General features: G+C 42.7%; 1 protein-coding gene across 1 annotated transcript; it reads left to right on the forward strand.

Moving 5' to 3' along the window:
• Window positions 1–12,479: 12,479 nt before the first annotated feature.
• LOC112252854 (serine racemase-like) lies at window positions 12,480–25,220 on the forward strand. Its single transcript, XM_024424526.2, has 11 exons — window positions 12,480–12,719; window positions 15,238–15,598; window positions 15,892–16,008; window positions 16,358–16,599; window positions 16,790–16,955; window positions 17,074–17,176; window positions 17,323–17,398; window positions 18,691–18,816; window positions 19,029–19,196; window positions 19,706–19,763; window positions 25,021–25,220. Exons 1-11 carry the CDS (start codon window positions 12,619–12,621, stop codon window positions 25,117–25,119), a joined length of 1,617 nt encoding a protein of 538 aa, XP_024280294.1. The 5' UTR covers window positions 12,480–12,618; the 3' UTR covers window positions 25,120–25,220.
• Window positions 25,221–25,893: the final 673 nt, after the last annotated feature.

Here is a 25,893-nt window from a genome sequence, read left to right on the forward strand (position 1 = left end):
CCCCATAGAGACTGCCAGAGGTCCGGACAACAGGCCCTCCGATTTGACACACTGAACTCTATCTGAGAAGTAGTTGGTGAACCAGGCGAGGCAGTTATTTGAGAAACCAAGGCTGTTGAGTCAGCCGACAAGAATATGGATTTTGTTGAAGGAGAAGCTGGAGAGGCTTGGGCAAGTAGTTGTGGGGGGTGCGGAGCTGTTGGTGACAGGGTTTCCTAGCCTCAGTGCAGTGGGCAGCTGGGAGGTGGTCTCTTTTTCTCCATGGACTTCACAGTGTCCCAATTCTTTGGGGAGTTAACTGACTGTGTGTATTGGTTCCTGACTTCCCTGAAAAGTTGCATATCGCGGGGACTATTCGATGCTAGTGCAGTACACCACAGGGGTGTTTTTATGCAGGCCGAGGGCAGTCAGGACTGGAGTGAACCAAGGGCTATATCTGTTCTTAGGTCTACATTTTTTGAAAGGGGCATGCTTATTTAAAATGGTGAGGAATTTTCTTTTAAAGAACAATCAGGCATCCCCTACTGACGGGATGAGGTCAATATCCTTCCAGGATACCCGGGCCAGGTTGATTAGAAAAGCCTGCTCGCAGAAGTGTTTCAGGGAGCGTTTGACAGTGATGAGTGGGGGTCTTTTGACCACAGACCCATAACGGATGCAGGCAATGAGGCAGTGATCGCTGAGATCCTGATTGAAAAGAGCAGAGGAGTATTTGGAGGGAAAGTTGGTCAGGATAATATCTATGAGGGTGCCCATGTTTACAGATTTAGGGTTGTACCTGATTGGTTCCTTGATCATTTATGTGAGATTGAGGGCATATATCTTAGATTGTAGGACAGCCGGGGTGTTAAGCATATCCCAGTTTAGGTCATCTAACAGAACAAACTCTGAAGATAGATGGGGGGCAATCAATTCACATATGGTGTCCAGGGCACAGCTGGGAGCTGAAGGGGGTCGATAACAGGCGGCAACAGTGAGAGACTTATTTCTGGAGAGATTAATTTTTAAAATTAGAAGCTTGAACTGTTTGGGCATAGACCTGAAAAGTGTGACAGAACTTGCGATGATCCGGATGGTCCAGAGCTTACGCAGGAAACCGGTGTTGTAGTGGAGAAAACCAGTCCGATATGCTCAGGGTTGATATTGCGCTGTGCAGACTGGCAGGTATTATCCAGGCTAAAATCGGCTGGTGTCTGAGCTAAAGGTAAAGGCTGCTAGCAGTGGCTAACAATGACTAAATAGCTAGTAGCTAATTAGCTGGTTAGCTTCTGATGGCTAGCCTCTGATGGAGGTTCTAGCTATAAGGTATAAAAATAGCAGATTCGAATCACATTGGGTGAGGCAGGTTCCTGGAAGGTATATTTAATTTAAGATTGAAATATATACAAAAAAAAGACTAAAAAAACATAACATTTACACGGACAATGACAAACACGTCTGCACTATTAACCGTCCGACTATATGTGATGTCTGATGTAGATATGCATGATTTAGATATGTTTCTGCTTATAATTACCAACATTTTGGTCGGCTATTAGTCAACTTGTCTATAATTGCATACATGCAGCTTCTCTTTTATCATTATACAGTGCATTCGGAAAGTATTCAGACCCATTGACTCTTTCCACATTTTGTTACGTTACAGCCTTATTCTAAAATAGTTTTTTAAAATCCTCATCAATCTACACACAATGCCCCATAATTACAAAGCAAAAACACGTTTTTAGATTTAAAAAAAACTGAAATATTACATTTACATAATTATTCAGACCCTTTACTCAGTACTTTGTGGATGCACCTTTGGCAGCAATTACAGCCTCGAGTCTTCTTGGGTATGACGCTACAAGCTTGCCACACCTGTATTTGGGGAGTATCTCCCATTATTCTCTGCAGATCCTCTCAAGCTCTGTCAGATTGGATGGGGAGCGTCGCTGCACATCTACAGTGCCTTGCGAAAGTATTCGGCCCCCTTGAACTTTGCGACCTTTTGCCACATTTCAGGCTTCAAACATAAAGATATAAAACTGTATTTTTTTGTGAAGAATCAACAACAAGTGGGACACAATCATGAAGTGGAACGACATTTATTGGATATTTCAAACTTTTTTAACAAATCAAAAACTGAAAAATTGGGCGTGCAAAATTATTCAGCCCCTTAAGTTAATACTTTGTAGCGCCACCTTTTGCTGCGATTACAGCTGAAGTCGCTTGGGGTATGTCTCTATCAGTTTTGCACATCGAGAGACTGAAATTTTTCCCATTCCTCCTTGCAAAACAGCTCGAGCTCAGTGAGGTTGGATGGAGAGCATTTGTGAACAGCAGTTTTCAGTTCTTTCCACAGATTCTCGATTGGATTCAGGTCTGGACTTTGACTTGGCCATTCTAACACCTGGATATGTTTATTTTTGAACCATTCCATTGTAGATTTTGCTTTATGTTTTGGATCATTGTCTTGTTGGAAGACAAATATCCGTCCCAGTCTCAGGTCTTTTGCAGACTCCATCAGGTTTTCTTCCAGAATGGTCCTGTATTTGGCTCCATCCATCTTCCCATCAATTTTAACCATCTTCCCTGTCCCTGCTGAAGAAAAGCAGACCCAAACCATGATGCTGCCACCACCATGTTTGACAGTGGGGATGTTGTGTTCAGGGTGATGAGCTGTGTTACTTTTACGCCAAACATAACGTTTTTGCATTGTTGCCAAAAAGTTCAATTTTAACAATCTCAAACCTTCTTGAAAAGGTGGCTTGTGGCAAACTTTAAACGACACTTTTTATGGATATCTTTAAGAAATGGCTTTCTTCTTGCCACTCTTCCATAAAGGCCAGATTTGTGCAATATACGGCTGATTGTTGTCCTATGGACAGAGTCTCCCACCTCAGCTGTAGATCTCTGCAGTTCATCCAGAGTGATCATGGGCCTCTTGGCTGCATCTCTGATCAGTCTTCTCCTTGTATGAGCTGAAAATTTAGAGGGACGGCCAAATTTGCAGTGGTCTGATACTCCTTCCATTTCAATGCTTGCAGTGCTCCTTGGGATGTTTAAAGCTTGGGAAATCTTTTTGTATCCAAATCCGGCTTTAAACTTCTTCACAACAGTATCTCGGACCTGCCTGGTGTGTTCCTTGTTCTTCATGATGCTCTCTGCGCTTTTAACGGACCTCAGACTATCAAGTGCAGGTGCATTTATACAGAGACTTGATTACACAAGGTGGATTGTATTTATCATCATTAGTCATTTAGGTCAACATTGGATCATTCAGAGATCCTCACTGAACTTCTGGAGAGAGTTTGCTGCACTGAAAGTAAAGGGGCTGAATAATTTTGCACGCCCAATTTTTCAGTTTTTGATTTGTTAAAAAAGTTTGAAATATCCAATAAATGTCGTTCCACTTCATGATTGTGTCCCACTTGTTGTTGATTCTTCACAAAAAAATACAGTTTTATATCTTTATGTTTGAAGCCTGAAATGTGGCAAAAGGTCGCAAAGTTCAAGGGGGCAGAATACTTTCGCAAGGCACTGTATTTTCAGATCTCTCCAGAGATGTTCGATAAGGTTCAAGTCCGGGCTCTGGCTGGGCCAATCAAGGACATTTAGAGATGTGTTCCGAAGCCACTCCTGCGTTGTCTTGCCTATATGCTTAGGTCGCTGTTCTGTTGGATGGTGAACCTTTTCTCCAATCTGAGGTCCTGAGCGCTCTGGAGCAGGTATTCATCGAGGATCTCTCTGTACTTTGCTACATTCATCTTTCCCTCGATCCTTACTAGTCTCCCAGTCCCCCCCAGCATGATACTGCCACCACCGTGCTTCACCGCAGGGATGGTGCCAAGTTTCCTTCAGACTTGTCGCTTGGCATTCAGGCCAAAGAGTTCAATATTGGTTTCATCAATCTAAAGAATCTTGTTTGTCATGGTCGGAGTGACCTTTAGTTGACTTTTGGCAAACTTCAAAAGGGCTGTCATGTGCCTTTTACTGAGGAGTGGTTTCCGTCTGGCCACTCTACCATAAATGCCTGATTGGTGAAGTGCTGCAGAGATGGTTGTCATTCTGGAAGTTTCTCCCATCTTGACAGAGGAACTCTGGAGCTCTGTCAGAGTGAACATCGGGTTCTTGGTCACCTCCCTGGCCAAGGCCCTTCTCCCCTAATTGCTCAGTTTGGCCGGGCAGCCAGCTCTAGGAAGAGTCTTGGTGGTTCTAAACTTCTTCCATTTAAGAATGATTGAGGCCATTGTGTTCTTGGGGACCTTCAATGCTGCAGAAAGTTTTTGGTACCCTTCCCCCAGATCTGTGCCTCGACACAATCCTGTCTCGGCGCTCTATGGACAATTCCTTTGATCTCATGGCTTGTTTTTTTCTCTGACAATGCCTGTCAACTGTGAGACCTTATATAGACAGGCGTGCGCCTTTCCTCCAAATCATGTCCAATCAATTGAATTGACCACATGTGGACTCCAATCCAAACAAGATTGAACCGAGGTTGGTAGCTTTATCTACCTGCAGATTCATAGAACAGCTATGACAATGTTTGTATTAGTAGTATTATGAGTTGGGATTATGTCGGCTCATTGTTTAGCTAGCTAGCTACATGTCTATACAAAATACTCTACTTTGTCTGGATTATTACATGACCCATCAAATAAACCAGGTGTGTCTGGGAGGGATCGGGGCCATCTATTGTATATCATGAACATGTGTCTAGACAATAGTGACCCGTCCACCTAGATAGATGGGGCTGGGTGGTGGTTATAGCATTTCCTTTACATGACCCATCAATTTAGACAAGTGCATCTAATAATGATAAAATATCTTTATCTGGACACTTTCTGTTTTTGATATTGCTACTATGCAAGTAAACACTTCCCTGTACCGTGTACACCTTCTGTATTCTGTGCATGTGACAAATAAACTTACATTTGATTTGATATAGTGTGTTTACCACATGGCCTCACATGGGAATCCTTAAAGAGAAGGCTGGGGCTAAGGCTTAAGAGGGTGAGAACAATGCTGAATGGGTGTAGATGAAGAAGAGCTCTCCAGTAGGTGTACCAAAACATTCAAGGGCCATTTTCTCAAAAGTGGTGTTACAAGTTGATCAACTTTCAAAGCAGAATTACTTTCCCATTGTTCCTCAACTGCAATGTATGATATACCTTTTTCTAGCTCTGAGTCTCTACTTTTATCCAATGTAAGAAACACAATTTCCAAATTTGCTACATAAGACCAAATCGAGGCAGCCGGTAGTAATTTGTGGATGTCCATCATCCATTTTGTATGATATTTTACAGATTGCAATTCGTACAATATATTACGAATTTGCAAAATGTATGATATTTTACGAATTCCAATTTGTTGTGGCTAACGCTTGCTGGGTGATTAACATTAACTAGGTAAGAGGTTAGTGTTAAGGTTAGGGTTTAGGTTAAAGGGTTCAAATTAGGGATAGGGTACGGGTTAGCTAACATGCTAAGTAGTTGCAAAGTACCTAAAAAGTAGTAAGTAGTTGCAAAGTTGCTAATAGTTCGAGATGAGATTCGAACATGCGATCTTTGGGTTGCTAGACGTTCGCGTTATTCGTTTTTGCCTTAAGTAACCTTCTGTCTTATGTAACCATACCAAACATGACATATATCATACTAAATCAAAATCAAATCACATTTTATTGGTCACACACATAGATGTTATTGCGAGTGTAGTGAAATACTTGTGTGCTTCTAGTTCCAACAGTGCAGCAATATCTAACAAGTATTATCTAACAATTCCACAACAAATACCTAATACACACAAATCTAAGTAAAGGAATGGAATAAGAATATATAAATATATGGATGAGCAATGTCAGAGCGGCATAGGCTAAGATGCAATAGATAGTATAGAATACAGTATATACACATGAGATGAGTAATGCAAGATATGTAAACATTATTAAAGTGGCATTATTAAAGTGACCAATGATTTCAAGTCTGTTTGTAGGCAGCAGCCTTTATGTGCTAGTGATGACTGTTTAACAATCTGATGGCCTTGAGATAGAAGCTGTTTTTCAGTCTCTTTGTCCCAGCTTTGATGTACTTGTACTGACCTCGCCTTCTGGATGGTAGCGGGGTGAACAGGCAGTGGCTCAGGTGGTTGTTCTCCTAGATTATCTTGTTGGCCTTCCTGTGACACTGTGTACTGTAGGTTTCATGGAGGGCAGGTAGTTTGCCCCCGGTCATGCGTTGTGCAGACCGCACCACCCTGAAGAGCCCTGCGGTTGTCGGCAGTTCAATTGCCTTACCAGGCGGTGATACAGCCCGACAGGATGCTCTCAATTGTGCATCTGTAAAAGTTTGTGAGGGTAAAAGTTTGTGCTTCCTGCCATCCAGGACCTCTATACCATGCGGCATCAGAGGAAGGCCCTAAAAATTGTCAAAGACTCCAGCCACCCAAGTCCTAGACGGTTCTCTCTGCTACTGCACAGCAAGTGGTACCTATGCACCAAGTCTGGAACCAACAAGACCCTGAACAGCTTCTACCACCAAGCCATAAGACTGCTAAATAGTTAGTTAAATAATTAACCAAATAGCTAGCCGGACTGCATTGACCTTTTTAGCACAAACTGTTTTGACTCATCACATAGTTTGCTGCTACTATTTATTATCTATCTTGTTGCCTAGTCACTTTAGTCCTAGTTATATGTACATACAGTATCTACCTCAATTACCTCGTACCCCTGCACATCGACTCGGTACTGGTAACCCGTGTATATAGCCAAGTTATCTTCAAATAATATTTTTGCAGGAATCTCCTTGCGAATGATTTTGCCTAAGATTGTATCTCCGCCGGGTTGGGCAACCTGAGCTTTTGCTATCTCATTCTGTAGTTTGATACCGGAGCTTCGGAGGAATCGTCAAAATCACAAAGCTGATTGTGGGATACTGAAGCCAACGGCTAACCGCTGCGGCACAGTTGTGATGAAAACGGTTTAAAAAACGACCAGCAGATGTCACTAAAGTGCATTGTGAAACTATAATAAAGCTCAGAGTAATGAACCGTTTTTCAAAACTTGAAAATAGGACCATGCCTCAGGACTACTTGGCTGGACTCCTGACTGTCCCCTCTGTTGTTGTGCTGCTGATCCAGTCTCTCTCTCGCTCTCTGATGTAAAAAAAAGGGCTTTATAAAATTGACTGAGGTGTTCTCTCATCTTTGTGTTATCTCCTCAAAGTTAGTTAGACGTTGGCCCCATAGAGATATCAATCATCAAACTAAATTGACCACAGTCAGTGTGCATTCCGAGACAAACAAACACCCATGTGTCAGTGGGCATTACTTGAAATGAAAATCCAACCCTCAAATATGAAATGCAATCGATTCCTTAAATCTCCAACATTCTTGTTTCGGAAAATACTGACTTCATGTTTTAAGTTATCCTACTTACACTTTTTTGTACATTTTGGGACTATGCTATGTTTATGACTACTACCAATGCTACGTTTTCAAGTTGGCTAGATCCAAGTTGGCTAGACTTCAAATTGGGAAATTGTTGAGTTGAATGAATGTTAGTTGAATTTGAAAAACAATGACTTTGCAACAACTAGCTGGGTTGAGCACACAGAGTTAAGTTTGCAGAGACCCGTAATGTAAAATACAGTGTTGGCTATGTGTCTCCTTATTACCGAATGTACCTTTACAACTAAAACATTTATTTCAGAGGATGAAGAATGATTCATTAAACAAATCAAATTTCAAATCAAAATCAAATGTATTTATATAGCCCTTCGTACATCAGCTGATATCTCAAAGTGTTGTACAGAAACCCAGCCGAAAACCCCAAACAGCAAGCAATGCAGGTGTAGAAGCAAAACTCCCTAGAAAGGCCAAAAACCTAGGAAGAAACCTAGAAAGGAACCATGCTATGAGGGGTGGCCAGTCCTCTTCTGGCTGTGCCGGGTGGAGATTATAACAGAACATGGCCAAGATGTTCAAATGTTCATAAATGACCAGCATGGTCAAATCATAATAATCATAATAAACAGGCAGAACAGTTGAAACTGGAGCAGCAGCACGGCCAGGTGGACTGGGGACAGCAAGGAGTCATCATGCCAGGTAGTCCTGAGGCATGGTCCTAGGGCTCAGGTCCTCCGAGAGAGAGAAAGAGAGAATTAGAGAGGGCATACTTAAATTCACACAGGACACCAGATAAGACAGGAGAAGTACTCCAGATATAACAAACTGACCCTAGCCCCCCGACACATAAACTACTGCAGCATAAATACTGGAGGCTGAGACAGGAGGGGTCAGGAGACACTGTGGCCCCATCCGATGATACCCCCGGACAGGGCCAAACAGAAACAGTAAGAGGATTAGTTCTAACCATGAGTAAAATTGTTTTACTTGTTTATCTGATCTGTGGCTAGTCAAATTTAATTGACTAAGAACAACATTATTAACATACTTGTCTCAACCAAAATAAAATAAAAATGTAATTTGTAAATGTCTAAATAATTTCAGACTGGGAGCTATACTGAGAGGAACAGAGTCTCGCACCATCTAAGCCCCAATGCTCCAGGCTAGTGGGTGGCCGAGTGGTACACAGCCCATCAGCAAGGACCTTTGGTGAGGGAAGAGAGCCAGCAGTCACTTAGTTAATACCGAGTCTCCTAGGTAAAAGCACTCTGCAGACCCTACAAAACCCCATTGTCCTGCCAAAAGAATAGGTCAGCTCTGGATACCGGTTAACTCTATGGCATAGACATGTCTCCCTGTCACTAACAAGAGGATTGTGAGTATGTGTGTATGTGTGTGTGTGTGTCTGCCTCTGATGCCGTTGTGGCAGATAGTGTTGTGTTGTTGCGGAGGCTACATCGAGGACAACACTCCTCGGTATCAGACGGATGCAGCTAGTGCAGCACTGGACTGGCCTGAGGCTGCAGGGGAAACCTGCTGCTCTGGACTGTGCTGACCACTCTGTCTCTCATTCCATGTACCAGAATGCTGCCATTGGCGAGGACATTCTAACCTTTACTGTTAAGGCGAAGCTGAAACTTCTACCAACAAAACATAACCTAGCACTCTGGTACCCTACAAACCATGACCCATTTTGTATTCTACAAGAGTCAAATGTCACAGAGTCTGTTGCCCATGTTGTGAATGGTTGCTGTTCATACAAGGATTTATACATTGCAAGACATTACCACCTTGTCGATCTGATAGCCAGCGAGGTGAGACAGGTCGTCTCACCAACAGCACGCATCCATAAACATTATTGTGTAAGAGGAAGCCGGTTTGATGTTGATGATGATGTGTTTTCCTGTGTGCCAAATATGCCAGATGTTGTTGTGGAGGGAAGCGAGAGGGAGGTTCTCATTTTGAATGTGGGCTGCTCATTTGACGGCTACATGGAGCAGGCCTTTGCCGACAAACTTCTAAAATACCAGTATCCTTGAGTGTTCATGCATACAGGGATCTTTAAAATGTTTGGATCCTGACACAAATATGCCAATGAGCATTTACACAGCTATACTATCTGAAGAGAGTCTAAGGTCAAAGGTTGTGTTGACCCTCCTTTGACCGTGGGGGAAGTTGTAGGGGACCTTGTTTTAGAGATAAGTGGTACAGTACCAAACGAATGGGCAGGTCAATAGGCATCGTTTGGTGTACTGTTTGTCCGTGTCCAACAGTGGGGGCAAACGCTACATTGAAATTCATGGAACTAGTACCACAGAATATGATGTTTTTTTTTGTTTTGTTTTTTACATTGCTCATAACTTCATAATACATTTGAACAGTATAAGACAAATAATCCTTTATGTAATGGCATTTGAGAAAATGTTTGAAACAATATTCCGAAAGGATTTAAAGGGTGAAATTATTTAACATAAATACCTTTTCATTTTAGACTTAAAGGGATTCTAGGGTACTTTTGTATACTTTTTAGCCAGTAGTTTTGAAAGTAGCTTTCACAAGAGAAAAGGTCTCTCTCTCTCTCTCTCTCTCTCTGCTGTGGTTGCATCTTGCTAGCTGTCACTCACATGGCGAGGGACTGAAGCTCATTGGCTGAACTCGAATTGCTAGGGGGCTGGCCAACGTGGGGGAAAATGAAAGGAAAATCGACAGAGAGAAAGAGAGGGTGAGGGTGGATGCAGGGATCATATCTCTCTCTCTTTCTCTTTGTTTCTCTCCCTTTCTCTCGGAAGGAGAGTTGCGTGGGAAGCACAACCAGGTTCCCCAATAGTCTTTCCAGGAACAACAGTGGTTGGCCTGCCAAGAGCGCCATCATCAGATAGACAGGGATCTGTGCTGAATGGAACAGAGTCTCCCAGCCATCTAAATCACAAAGCTCCAGGGTAGTGGTTGGCTGTGGGGGAAGAGGGACAGCTTGCCCATGCTCAGTGTTTTAGTTCATGCCCAGTCTCCTAGTTAAAAGCACTCTGCAGACCCTAGAAAACCCCATTGTCTTGCCAAAAGATTAGGCCAGCTCTGGATACCGGTTAACTATTTGGCAGAGACATGCCTCCTTTTCACTAACAAAGGGATTAGGGGTTAAATCTGGTGTGTGTGTGTGTGTGTGTGTGTGTGTGTGTGTGTGTGTGTGTGTGTGTGTGTGTGTGTGTGTGTGTGTGTGTGTGTGTGTGTGTGTGTGTTTGTGTTTTGGTTTTCTGTCCTTGTGGGGACCAGAATTACTGACAAGGAGATTGAAAGAAGGACAATTCTAACAAGTGGGGACAATTAGCTATTTTAGGTTTAGGGGTTATATTTTGGGTAACAATTAAGGTAAGGGGTCAAAGTTATGGTTTTGGTTAGGTTAAGAGTTAATAAACCTAATGTTAGGGTTAGGTTAAGGAAAATAAGATTTTGATTGGGAATCAATTGTTAGGTCCCCACAAGGATAGTAAAACAAACTTGTGTGTGTTTATTTGTGTAGATGGGAGTGGGTATACTGTCTGTGAGAGATACAGAGATCTACTGTGCTCATAAATCAATGGATGATCTTTGACCCTGTTTTTTTATCTCTTCCCTCACTGTTCCTCCTCCTTTCCCACTGATTCCCAGATTCACATATTGAGAACGTCAAATATTACAGTATTTACTAGATAGTATGTTGCTGACTTAATCACACCGAGTGTAATAGTGTCATGAAATGACGAAGATAAAATGATAACAAGGTCTTATTGTTGTACATTCCGCCATGAGAAGGCTTGCTCACACCTTTTTTGTACCAGTGTATTTTTAAGCATTTCACTTACCCTTGTTTGGAGTTTCACGGTTTACTCATAGGAGCATCGCGGTCAACATTGGAGTGTTACGATGGAGGGAATACGGGAGGACACCACTTCGCCAAATTCTCAACCCTTCATGAGAATGCAGGTATCAATAATTCAATGTACATTTCCATTGGCATTTGACCAGATTGAGGTGGGTGTTAAAAGGCCATGGAAGCAACGTGTGCCAGAATGGTTCGGGATGGAGACAAGGAGGACGTTTGTGGAGTGGTTGAAAAATGAGTTTTAATGACTCCAACCTAAGTGTATGTAAACTTCCCGACTTCAGCTGTACCTGCTATTGAGGGCTCACTGACTATTGAAGTTGAAGATTTAAACATTACTGTATCTATTGATTTGAATACTGGACTGTTACTGTTAAGAGGCTCATTCAGATGAGCGGACAGAACTTGAGTAACACGAGGAGCGGCGATGAGAGGAGCAGGCAGGCTACCAGAGTTCCCCCATCCCTTAAAACATTTTCTTTCCTTTTGTGGAGTCGATTCCACCCTAACCCCTTTAATGGGTGGCCTACCTCATTTTTGATACAATTCCAATCTACTTACTAAAGAAATCTTGACTCCTTGTGTTACTGTGATTCCAAACTGGTCACAAGAACTCAAACTTTCTACTGTTAAGCGTCCTGGTGCTCCAAACCTCCACCAGGTGGTGTAGTCAGGTTTTTATGACAATAGTACAGAAATATGCAAATGAGTGAGCTATACAGCTATACTATCTGAAGTAAGTCAAAGGATGTGTTGATCCTCCATTGACTGTGGGGGAAATTGTAGGGGACATCTTCATACAAGTTTAGAAATCAGTGGTGGGGGAACCTTCTACCTTCTATTTCCCGACCAACTAGGATCTGCCTGTTTAGAAAGCCAGTGCTCTCTCGCTCTGAAACACACACACACACACACACACACACACTTTCCCATCTCTATCCAGGCCTGACCGGCCAGTCTCATCTCTGATCCCCCTAGTGTCTTTATTGACTGACTGCCCAAGCCCCCAGATCATTGTTCCCTAGATAAACTGTAAGTCTACATCTATCCCCTTAGAGCGTCTGATTAGTAGCACGTCACAGACCTGGAGGTTTAATCCAGATCTTGGACTAGAAAAGAGCCAAGGGGAGGGAGGGGCCAGGGCTGGAGGCAGGTTGGATTTGAAGGCTGAGTGCCACCAGGCATGTACCCCAGGCTAATCCCGCCTTAAATAGCCCCAGGTAGGGATCTAGGGCAGCGCAGTTAACACCATGGGAGCGCTCTGAGCTGGCACACTGTCCAACACACTCCTGGACGTGCCACACACACAGGAGGAGCAGGGAGAGGACTTTTCGGAACTTATCTAGAGTGGATCCTTGGACTATAGCTGGTCCAGGATGAACTTTGCCGCCCAGTTCATCTACGCCAACTACGCCGGTGATGGATCGCCCAGGAGAGTGGGATTCAACGACAGTGAGAATGACCCCTTCTGGCAGAGGTGGGACACTACAGATTCATCCCCCACCCAGTTTACCCTACTAGACACAGAGGGATTCCCTACCTCAGCACCCCCCTCACCCCGAGGAGCCCCCAAAGCCTCCAGCTGTAGTGACTCCTGTAGTGATTAGTGATTCCTGCTGTGACTCCTGTAGCGCCTCATTCCCCTTCATTCTTCCCCTGCACCGCCTCTTCTCTCTACCCAAGGTCAACCATGCCCGCCAGTCACAACCTTAACCCTCCACCATCTTCCTTCTCCTTCTTCCCGTGCCAAAACAAATCTACCAAGTCATCTACATCCACCAGTAAACCACTGCCTCATCATCCAGCATCTCCTGTCCCCAAATCTAAAGCCTCTAAAGCCCTCTCTGATCCCCATCCTTCTCCACCTGAACCAGCCTCTCCACCCCATCGAGCCTCCCCTGCACCTGCTCTCCCCTGGTCCACAGTACCTGGCGCCACAATGGAAACTTAAAGTGTAGTTCAATTCTACCAGCTGGTTTGAATCATACCATGCAGTCTATCCATTTCAGCAGTGAATATTGTGAGCAAAATGTAGGAGCCTGTTGAGGGATACAAAATGGTCTATTACCTAATGGTTAATGTCAGTCTCTCCTCAACATTATAAAGTAAATTATACTGTCAATTTTCTATGACTGCATGCATTAGGTGTTAAAAATTATTCCTACAGTTGTGTCAAGTTGGCTTGATGTCCTTTGGGTGGTGGATCATTCTTGAAACACACAGGAAACGTATGAGTGTGAAAAACGCAGAAGCGTTGCAATTCTTGACACAAACCGGTGCGCCTGGCAGCTACTACCCTACCCCGTTCAAAGGCACTTAAATCTTTTGTCTTGCCCATTCACCCTCTAAATGGCGCACATACACAATACGTCTCAATTGTCTCAAGGCTTAAAAATCCTTCTTTAACCTGTCTCTTCCCCTTCATCTACACTACGCTATATTTTGATAACATTTTACAGACACCCAGCGTTATAACACGGTCATAACCATGACATTATGTCACAACAGCTGACATTAGTTGTCATAACCTGTCATAATATGGTGATAACACTGTCATGACCCATATATTTAGACCTGTTGTGACATCTATCTACCACCATAGTTATTTTATGGCTGGTTATGACACCTACATAAGAGTGTAAAAACCCACAAAACCGCCTACAAAACCGCCTACAAGGCAAAACATTCCGAAACACCGTAACCTAAAGTACATGTCAACAGTATGTTTGTCAAGTGTGTGTGTATGTATATATATCTCTTAATTTTTTTATTTTTTTATTGACCATATTAAATTAACATTTTAATTGTGCACACGTTAATGTCAGACATGCACCTACCCTAATGCTCTGTTGATGATGACTGGAATGAATGCAGGATAAGATTTCAGGAGCAGGACAAGACACCATCTTTGTACGTGATTGGCCTATCTGGCTTATATGATTACGATGGAAATCTTGACAGTGTCATAAAGTGCATTTTCTTAGTCCAAGTAAAGTGACACAGTATAGTCATGATGCTTCTTGACAGTGTTATAAAGTGTGTTTTCTACAAGTTATTTAAAATAGGATGAAAAACAACAAAGGATTTAAGAAACAAACTTTCAAACGAAAATATACTTCTTGGCAGGGAAAAAGTCATTGGAATTAAATGTGAGTTTTGACACTTATGTAGGTGTCATAACCAACCATTCAACCAATCCTTCCAACCATTCCCTAACCTTAGAGCCCTGTGTGTGTGTGTGTGTGAGAGAGAGAGAGAGAGAGAGAGAGAGCAGGTGTGCGTGCTTGAATGTGTGTGGTTAATAGGCCAAAACTCTGGTAATCATAAGGGACACCCTGGTGTACCTGGACATGGAAGGATCTGTGTAGATGATCTTCTAGTGTACAAAGAACAAGGTCACTGCCATCCCTCCCAGATAATGTAAAGCAGTGGCTTATTCCCACGTGTTCTCACACACACGTACAAACCTTACTCCCAAAACCTCCCCCCAGTCTATCAGAAGGCAAGGTGAACCGATTACCATATTATTTCCTATTAAATTCTTTCAGAAACAGAAATGATAAAGGTTAGGGCTCAATTTGGAATTTAGAAATTCTCTCCTCCTGCTCACTCTCGTCACTCTACACTATTAGAAAAAAAAGGTGCTATCTAGAACCTAAAAGGGTTCTTTGGCTGACCCCATAGTAGAAGAACCCATTTTGGTTCCAGGTAGAACACTTTTGGTTCCAGGTGGAACCCTTATGGCTTCCATCTGGGACCTTTTCCACAGAGGGTTCTAGATGGAACCAAAAAATGGTCCTACCTGGAACCAAAAAGGGTTATCCTACGGGGATAGCCAAAGAACCCTTTTGGAACCCTTTTTTTCTGAGAGATTGCAGCCCATTGCTAAGAGTGTTGACCTGAAATGCATGTGTATAATGGTAAGAGCTTTATCCAACACTACAGAAACCCAACCACTACTCTTCAAGCCCTGTTTCTCTCCCTCTCTCCACCAGCGAGGAGCAGCGTCTTGGGCCAACTAAACAGGGCTGCTCCACCTCCTCCAAGAGTACCTGCAACAAGGACGCCCCCGTCTGTAACGGGGTTGCGGGCTGGCGGCCCACCCTCATCCACCCAGAGCGCCTGAAGGACTTTGGTATTGAGGAGGAGGAGTGCCTCAATGGGGAAGTCAAAACGTTTGAGACCAAGGTGGTAGGCTCCCCTGAGATCCAGCTAATGGACCCACCCAAGACTAACAAGAAGAGAGGCAGCGAGCGCAAAGCAGTCCCACCACCCAAGCCTGAGTACCTCCGCTTCGAGGACATCAGTGCTGCAGCCTTCAAAATCCAGTCAGCGATGCAGAAGACCCCTTGTACGGTATGCCAACTCCAGTTCAGAGCCTTCTGTACACCCTTGGAAATAAGGTACTACCTATAACCATAAAGGGTTCTTTGGAAGTCCCCAGCCTGTAGGAGTCTAGGAGAACCATTTTGTATCCAGGTAAAACCTTTTTACCAAAGGGTTCTTAAAAATTGTTATTTTGTGGGGTTGAAGGTCAAAGAACCTTTTTATTTCTAGGTAGTAGTTTGTTTTCTAAAAGTAAATACTTTAGATGATGGCTCCTGCTTCATGCAGAAGCTTATTCACATTCTGCTTCTTTGTGTTCCCAGTACTCCAGACTGTCCAAACAGTATGGCATGGAGATCTTCCTAAAGAAGGAGCTCCTCCACTACACAGGCTCCGTAAAGGAGAGAGGCGTTTTATACCTACTCACCTCCCTCAACCAGGTATGAATCCCAATGCATTTCCAAAATCATCCCAGCTGGGGAACAGCTCATTTATCAAAACAAGTAACCAACAAGCTAACAAGTAGCTAACACATAGGGTTGCAAAATTCCTGGAACTTTCAATAAATTACCTGTTTTTCTCAAAATCCCAGTTGGACGAGTCCCGGAATCGGGAGGGAATAGGCAGGAAATCCGGAATTTTCCAACTTCCAATTTCTGAAAAACCGGGGAATTTATTGAAGGTTCCAGGAATTCTGCAACCCTGCTAACAAGAAGCCAACAAGAAGCTAACAAGCAAAATAAATAATAATCACTTGATCAGTTAGCTAACTCCTTTCCCTCTCCACAGGAGCAGCAGAAGAAGGGGGTGATCGTAGCTAAAGACTGTAGCTTCTCCATGGCCGTGGCTCACCATGCAGTGGAGTTGAGGATCCCAGTGTTTGTCATCATGCCAGCCAGCTGTGCCCAGCCCCACCTCAGGGTGTACCGAGACTACGGCGCCATGGTCATCTCCTATGGTAGTACCGCCAGGGACTCCCTGAACCACGCCCGCCACCTGGCCAAGGAGAACGGATACCTCTGCCTGGAAGAGTACGTCACCTTGGAGATAGACTGCTTTGGTGGTTACCCCACATAGATGGGTACCAGTCCCATAGCTCTCCTTTGTCTCAAAACATGTACTCTACAGTGGGGACAATGTGGCCCTGGTACATGGACACATGGTTATATTGTATCTCTCTCTGTCTTTCTATTTTCTCTCTTCCTCTTCTATCTCTCTCAGGGATGATAGTGTTGTGTACTTAGCAGGGCTGGGCACAGTAGGCATGGAGATCTATGAGCAGGTGCCCAAACTAGATGCAGTCATTGTGCCCACAGGTGGGCAGTGTAGTCTACTGGTCAGCACAGCAGCAGCCATCAAACACCTCAACTCACGCATCACTGTCATAGTAAGTGTTTCCTCACTTTCAATATTTGTTTAGTGTACTACTATTGTCACAGTGAGTAAGATGTAGCCATGCTCTCCAAAATAATATTGGGATTCATGTACCATGTTCTCTTTGACAGGGAGTTGAACCAGAAGGATTCCCGCTGCTACTACAGTCCCTCAAAACAGGCAGCCCAGTGGCTAGTGAACTTTACAACGTCCCCAACAGGAAGCTTTATGGAGGTGCTGTGCCCTTGTACCCCTGTAGGCTATCTATCTAAACACAAACCTACTCCCTGTGATATGGTCTTTCTTTTTCTTAAATAGATCTCAGTTGTCATGGCACAACTCACTGAACCTAACGCCTACATCCTGCTCTCTATCCCCAGATCTATTTGAGCACTCACTGGGGACCCACACCTTCCAGCTGGCTACGAAATATGTGGACAAAGTCGTTACTGTCAGGTACTACATCTCTATGGAATGGGCGGGTATCTCTCGCCACACATTTGCCATAGTCATAGTTTTCTACATATATGGACATAGACGTACCTCAGTTCCCCAGGGCCGCGAGTGTTTCCAGGACTCTAAATTGGTAGCACTAATGCACCCAACTTTAAAAAGGTTAGAAGCACCAAAGTATTTAGGAACACCAGAAAAGTGATTAGGCCCATATGAATCCTATCTTGGAGGAGCTATCAAAGATCCCCTTTCCTTTCTTTCAGGGCCATCTTACTGGGCAAGTTACCAGGTTGTTAGCCAGCTAGGTAACATGGGTTAGCGGCCCGCTTGACAAGGTTTATGATATTATCAAATGTGACCTGAGAATCTGCAGTAGACAGGGAAAAAATGTAGATCCTGTCATACGAGTTCTACATTTTGAACGGTTTGGGCCAGAGACGAGCAGTTCTATGCGTTGCAAAGGTTCTCACAGGTGGGGTTCTCACAGGTGGGGTGCAAAGGGAAGTGAACACTGCCGCTACCTCGCTCTCCAATCAAGGTGCTTGAACTGAGGCGCAAACAGAGTGTTGAAAAGCAAAAATGTGTGTCTGCCTTAGCCTTTTACAGATAGGAAAGAAGGAAGCTTTTGTATATTTCTACATGGTCTCTAATGGGTTCAGGGACTAATCTCAATGGGAATAAAACTCAAAACGTGATTAGTTGCAATAATCCAACCAATGGCCGGTCATTTTTAAATATTTAAAAGTCTCCTTTATTTTTGTCTTTAAGACCTAGAAAATATATAAGGGCCGATGATGGTTAAACGTCTAGTAATAAACAAGCACTTAAGAGTACCTGAATTTCCTCTCACTCTCACAGATGAGGTGAAATAAAACAATCTATTGACTTTGCTCGCTGCCATATGATACAAATGTAACAACAGCCAGAGCGTAGTGGACAAGAAACACAAATGTAACAACTTTAAAAAAATATATATATATATTTAACCTTTATTTAACTAGGCAAGTCAGTTAAGAACAAATTCTTATTTACAATGACGGCCTAACTTAGCTTGTTGCGTCTAACAACACAAATATAAATTTGCCATTCAATGTATTATCTGGGTAAATATGTTTCCAGACCCACTTCCAGCTCATACAGCTAAATATTTAGGAGCATATGGGAGCAGGATGGTCTCAAATTAGAGCCCAGAGTGCAGTAGAGTGTTTTGATAATATTATTGTCCTTTAGCACTGTTGTTGTTCTCTCTCTCTCTCTCTCTCTGAGACTCCCTGACCTCTATCTATTCTCCTCAGAGAAGAGGACTCTCTGGTAGCCATGCTGAGGTTTCAGGAGTTTGAACGCTCCACAGTGGACACAGAGGGAGCCATGGGACTAGCGGCCATCTTGGCTGGGCAACTACCAGAGCTAAAGGGCAAAAGGTGGGTTTACACACTGTCAGGGTGTTTTTACTGTACTAAAACATAGGAGTGAATCCTAAGACTTTGCCTCCCATTGACATACTGTAAATGCATGACTTAATGAAAATTGGACTTAAGTGGAAACTAGGATTCACACCATAGTGTCCAAAATGTAACCTGTTGATATTCCGATGAACTGATTCTGCATCTATCTCCTTGTCTGCCCGCTGCAGGGTAGCTGTGGTGGTTAGCAGTGCTAACATGGAGTTGGACCTGATCAGACAGTGTGTTGACCGCGCCCTGGTTCTGGATGACCGCGTCAGCAAGTTTACAGTGCAGCTGGGGGACTTTCCGGGGGACATGGCCAAGCTACTGGACATGCTGGCAAGAGAGGACATCAAGTGAGCTAAACACTAACAAAATAACAGATAGTTATGACCTATACTGTACATTTGAATATAAATACCCTATTGTATAAGAGGTTGATTTACTCTCTATTTATCTGGAACACACACGCACACGTCACACATATCAGTGTGTGGTCATACAGACTGACAATAACCCAGTACTGCCAGAGCTTATTGATCAACAAATTCCTGATATCTGTGCTACATATGGATGGAGATGAGTGTGTATAGTTAGATTACGGTGCGCATATTTAGACAACTCTCTCTTAGTGACAGTAATGCCACTGTGACCAATCTGTCCATGTGACCCTGTTCCCCCACATCCAATCACGTCAGAATAAGCCACAGGACAGGGGTAGGCTTTAACTGGCAGGATGATCAGTCTGGACATACAAATCCTCTAACACAAAGAACAATGTGAATTTAGTCTGCTCCTCTCTTCCTTCTCATCCACTGTTTCTTTCTCTTGTTGTTTTCATCCTCCATCTCACTATCTCTCTCAGGCTGTTGGATATTTGCCACCGGAGACACAGTGACAAAGGCAATCTCTTCAAGGCCCAGGTACGACAGCATTAGCCTTCATCCCACCTCCCTCACTTCTTCCCCCCGACATCCACTCAACTGCTTCTCCAATGACTGTACATATGAAGCGCTTCTCACACTGCCGCTGCAAATGAAACCCTGGCTCGTTGCCGCTGTGTTGGCAGTGCAGGGTGGTGTGAGAAAAGTGGTGGATTCCGGGTACAGTGCTGCTAGACAATGTGTCAATATGTGATTGATTTGGAAGTGGTTTATGACTCAGAATTTCTGATTGAGCCGTTGCCTACTAATGTCATGCCTAATATAAAGTTCTAGATGTGTGATGTCAACTGACTGTAAAGTTGGTAGCTGTAAAATAATTTATGTAAAGGTAAAGGTAGAATACTATGTTACCACAATGTAGCAGATTAAGGATAGTCATAGAATTCAGACAGACTGGAGTCAATTGGGATTTCAGGTGTGTTGGGAACGTGTTGGGTTGCAGGTTGACATAAAGTCCAGTCAACTTTGTTCTAAGGGCAGAAAGAATCTGATAGGTTTAGGGCAGCACAAATCTATTTCTTGAACTATATTGTTGGTTAAGGGCTTGTAAATGAGCATTTCACGGTAAGGTCTTCCCCTGTTTTATTCTGCGCATGTGACAAATAAAAATTGATTTGATTTATGTCATCAAAAAAAGCATAACCTTCATAATTTATAAAGGTCATGTTAACTGACTGATATTATCTCATAGAATTTATAAGATCTCCTAAGCCTGTTACCTCAGACCTTATTTTTGGCATTTATCCCAAAAACGCTATTCTTTCCCCCATTATTTTTCCTGTAGGAATGGTTGAAAAAAACAGAAGTAACTAATTTCGTTTTTTTAGGACTACAAGCTGGTGGGCTCTATTAACATTTGATGGGGAATATTTAAACAATGCTATGTAACCTAATGTCTAGAAGTAAAACAATATTCAAAATTCTAAAGGTTGACCTAACTCTAAAGATATGGGTGGAGTTTAACAGATGCACAACTTTTGAAAACATGGCACAGGTTAGAACTCAGAATCTTGTAAATAAAACTTTCATTTACATGTTGAATTGATTTGAAATCATTATTGTGCTACAGTAGTCAGACAAATGTGACAATATCTCTACGGTACAAATCAAATCAAATTTATTTATATAGCCCTTCGTACATCAGCTGATATCTCAAAGTGCTGTACAGAAACCCAGCCTAAAACCCCAAACAGCAAGCAATGCAGGTGTAGAAGCACGGTGGCTAGGAAAAACTCCCTAGAAAGGCCAAAACCTAGGAAGAAACCTAGAGAGGAACCAGGCTATGTGGGGTGGCCAGTCCTCTTCTGGCTGTGCCGGGTGGAGCTTATAACAGAATATGGTGAAGATGTTCAAATGTTCATAAATGACCAGCATGGTCAAATAATAATAATCACAGGCAGAACAGTTGAAACTGGAGCAGCAGCACGACCAGGTGGACTGGGGACAGCAAGGAGTCATCATGCCAGGTAGTCCTGAGGCATGGTCCTAGGGCTCAGGTCCTCCGAGAGAGAGAAAGAAAGAGAGAATTAGAGAGAGCATACTTAAATTCACACAGGACACCGGATAGGACAGGAGAACTACTCCAGATATAACAAACTGACCCTAGCCCCCCCGACACATACACTACTGCAGCATAAATACTGGTTGCTGAGACAGGAGGGGTCAGGAGACACTGTGGCCCCATCTGATGATACCCCCGGACAGGGCCAAACAGAAAGGATATAACCCCACACCACTAGAGGGATATCTTCAACCACCAACTTACCATCCTGAGACAAGGCCGAGTATAGCCCACAAAGATCTCCGCCATGGCACAACCCAAGGGGGGGCGCCAACCCAGACAGGAAGATCACATCAGTGACTCAACCTACTCAAGTGACGCACCCCTCCTAGGGACGACATGAAAGAGCACCAGTAAGCCAGTGACTCAGCCCCTGTAATAGGGTTAGAGGCAGAGAATCCCAGTGGAAAGAGGGGAACCGGCCAGGCAGACAGCAAGGGCGGTTCGTTGCTCCAGAGCCTTTCCGTTCACCTTCACACTCCTGGGCCAGACTACACTCAATCATATGACCCACTGAAGAGATGAGTCTTCAGTAAAGACTTAAAGGTTGAGACCGAGTTTGCGTCTCTCACATGGGTAGGCAGACCATTCCATAAAAATGGAGCTCTATAGGAGAAAGCCCTGCCTACAGCTGTTTGCTTAGAAATTCTACGGACAATTAGGAGGCCTGCGTCTTGTGACCGTAGCGTACGTGTAGGTATGTACGGCAGGACCAAATCAGAGAGATAGGTAGGAGCAAGCCCATGTAATGCTTGCAGGTTAGCAGCAAAACCTTGAAATCAGCCCTTGCCTTGACAGGAAGCCAGTGTAGGGAGGCTAGCACTGGAGTAATATGATCAAATCTTTTGGTTCTAGTCAGGATTCTAGCAGCCGTATTTAGCACTAACTGAAGTTTATTTAGTGCTTTATCCGGGTAGCCAGAAAGTAGAGCATTGCAGTAGTCTAACCTAGAAGCAAAAGCATGGATCACAGTATTATTTGAGACGACTGTACAACCATTAAGATTGTCAGATTCAACAGAAGATCTCTTTGTTTCTTGGGACCAAGAACAAGCATCTCTGTTTTGTCCGAGTTTAAAAGTAGAAACTGGTCTCCTGACTTGAAGCAAACAATAAAATGTAGCAAACTAGTAACATGCTAAGCTTTTCAGAGCAAGCTGGCTAGCTAAGCATTTAGAAACCTCTTAGCTACTCATGTTGACTTAATAAATAGAGCTAATATATAAGAAAGTCAGCTAGCATTTGCTTCATTGAAATGTTAAAGGTGCAATATATAACTTTTTTGGCAATCCGACCAAATTCACAAAGAAATGTGAGTTATAGATCTGTCATTCTCATTGAAAGCAAGTCCAAGAAGCGGTAGCTCTGTTCTATGTGCACTATTCCTATGCTTCCCGTTCTAAAGTTTAGTTTTTGCGTCTTTTACTTTTGGTTTTGTACACTAGCTTCAAACAGCGGAAAATACTATTTTCGTTTATGGAAAAGATATTTCACAGCGATTTCTGCATCTGACATCTTTACATTGAAGAAGCTATATGAACAAAAATGTGGATGGACAGTGAAGCTGCAGCAATGTAAAATGCTAAGCTAAACAGAGCTAGTAGATAGCTATCTCTTACTAACGTTGAGTCATAGAATAGAGCTAGATAACTAGGTCTCAAATATACCAGTAAGTCAACTCCCACTTAAAATATTTACTTGAGTAAGCAAATTATATCAACTTAAAAATTGGAATTAACTGTTATGCTTCCCTGGAGGAAGAAATGTAAAATGCTACGCTAAACTGAACTAACGGGATAAGCAAATTTTAAATCATAAATTAGAGCTAGCTAGCTGGGTCTCAAATATGCCAGTAAATTAGAAAATGATATGGAGCAAAAATAATTGGTAATATTAAGCCTAATAAATTAGAAATTGGAATACTCTGTTTAAATGCTGCTCCTGGGGCAGTAATATTAGTTTGGGTGAAGGTAACTATAGGATATAATTCAGATAAGTCATGGCTGCCTCTAGGGCAGTAAATACTACTTTTTGTGCTTGAAGTCTGCCCTTAGGACACCAAAGTGATCTTAGCCCAAACTAACATTACTGCCCCTGGGATAGCATTTAAACAGTGCATTCCAATGGCTTCAATGAGGGCAGTAAATCATTTTTTAAATTATCTTTAGCACTTCAAGTCTGCCCTTAGGGCACCAAGTGATCTTGACCCAAACTAACATTAATGCCCCTGGGATAGCATTTAAACAGTGCATTCAAATGGCTGCCCTGGGGGCAGTTCAGACTTTTTAAAATTACCTTTTGTGCTTGAAGTCTGTCCTTATGGCCTATAAGTAGTTTGACCCAAACTAACATTTCTGCCCCAATGGCAGCATAAACTGTAACTTGCTAGCTATTTCTATTTTATGATTCAACATTAGGAGATAGCTTAGCATTTTACGTTTCTGCCCCCAGGGAAGCATAACTGTCCATTCACATTTTTCAGTTTAAATGGCTTATTCAGTTAAATATTTTGATAAAGTGTGATCTGATTAACATTAGTAAGAGATAGCTAGCCAACTAGCACTGTTTAGCTTAGATATATTTACTCGGCTGCCCCCGGGGCAGCATCAAAAGCATCAAATCAAATTTTATTTGTCACATACACATGGTTAGCAGATGTTAATAATGCGAGTGTAGCAAAATGCTTGTGCTTCTAGTTCCGACAATGCAGTAATAACCAACGAGTAATCTAGCTAACAATTCCAAAACTACTACCTTATACACACAAGTGTAAAGGTTTTTTTAAAGGTTATATAGCTTATTCAATAAAGCAAATGTTAGCTGACTTACTATATATATTAGCTAGCGCTATCTATTTCATCAGCATGAGTAGTTAAAAAGGTTAGCTAGCAAGCGTGCTCTGATTAGTTTAGCATGTTGCTGCTATCTTGCTACATTTTAGTGTTTGCCTCAAGTCAGGACACAAGTTGCATTTTATAGATATTGTCACGTCTGACTACTGTAATGCAATAATGATTTCAAAATGTTACATGTAAATTAAAGTTTCATTTACAAGATTCTGAGTTCTAACCTGCGCTATACGGGCACAAAGCGAGACCCAAATGCAGACACAGGAGGCAGATGGTAGAGCTTCGATATTTATTATAACAAAGGGAGTAGGCAAAGGCAGGTGGGGGACAGGCGAGAGTTCATATACCAGGTCAGGCAGGTGGGTTCAGAGTCAGGACAGGCAAAGGTCGAAACCAGGAGGACGAGAAACAAACAGACTGGGGAAAAATAGGAGCAAGGAAAAACGCTGGTTGACTTGGCAAACAAGACGAACTCGCGAGAGTTCAGGAAACAGGATTATATATTAAGCGAACACCGGGAGGGGGTAGAGACAATCACAAGGACAGGTGAACCAGATCAGGGTGTGACACTAACCCATTGACCTTTTAGAAACCAATCAGATTATTTCTGCCCTTAGAAATAAATTGACTACATATTATGTCAATCTGCTGTTGGCAGGACAGATGCTACAACCACATAGCAATGATACGTTCTAAACATGTATGAGTGGGTCAATGTATAATTAGTTTAGACACTCCATTGTTTGTATACAGTTAACGGAGAGTCTGTGTATGTAGCACTATCAGTGAAAGATTATTAGGATTAAATCTGTGTTGTGTGCCCACAGGTGGAGTGTGTAGTGGAGACAAGGGATAAGACACAGAGCACTCAGCTCCGCAGGATACTTTCTGAGCGCTACCCCACACTACACTGGCTGGACCGGTGATCAACACTTGTCATGGCTCTCAATCTGACCATCCACACACACACACATGTACAGTACCAGACAAAAGTTTGGACACACCTACTCATTCAAGGGTTTTTATTTATTTGTACTATTTTCTACATTGTAGAATAATAGTGAATACATCAAAACTATGAAGTAACACATGGAATCATGTAGTAACCAAAAAAGTGTTGTGTTGAATGCCAAGAGTGTGCAAAGGGTGTTTACTTAAATAAATCAAAATACATTTTAGATTTTTCAAACACTTTTTTGGTTACTACATGATTCCATAAGTGTTATTTCATAGTTTATGTCTTCACTATTATTCTACAATGTAGAAAATAGTAAAAATAAAGAAAAACCCTTGAATGACTAGGTGTGTCCAAACTTTTGACTGGTACTGTATGTACGCACATGCACGTCACACCCACACTGAAACAGAAACTTTGAATATGTATCCAAACTAACATATAATACATGCAATTGAAATCTTTGCTGCAGAGAGGAGATAAAATTAAATATGGAAATACATGGCATTTACTGCATATTCTGTTATTAGGGAGCTCATGTGGTACTTTTAGGCCAGTATCACGGACACAGATTAAGCTCAGCTAGTCCTGGACTAAAAATCTATTTCAATGGAGATTCTCCATTGAGCATACTTTTTAGTCTGGAACTAGGCTTAATCTGTGCCTCAAACAGGCCCGTTGAGTGTGATAATGATTAACATTGACATTCCAGTGGGTCACGCCAGTGCATAAGCTACTGTCCGAC

The sequence above is a fragment of the Oncorhynchus tshawytscha genome, linkage group LG06, assembly GCF_018296145.1.
Source record: "Oncorhynchus tshawytscha isolate Ot180627B linkage group LG06, Otsh_v2.0, whole genome shotgun sequence".
NCBI classification, from domain to species: domain Eukaryota; kingdom Metazoa; phylum Chordata; class Actinopteri; order Salmoniformes; family Salmonidae; genus Oncorhynchus; species Oncorhynchus tshawytscha.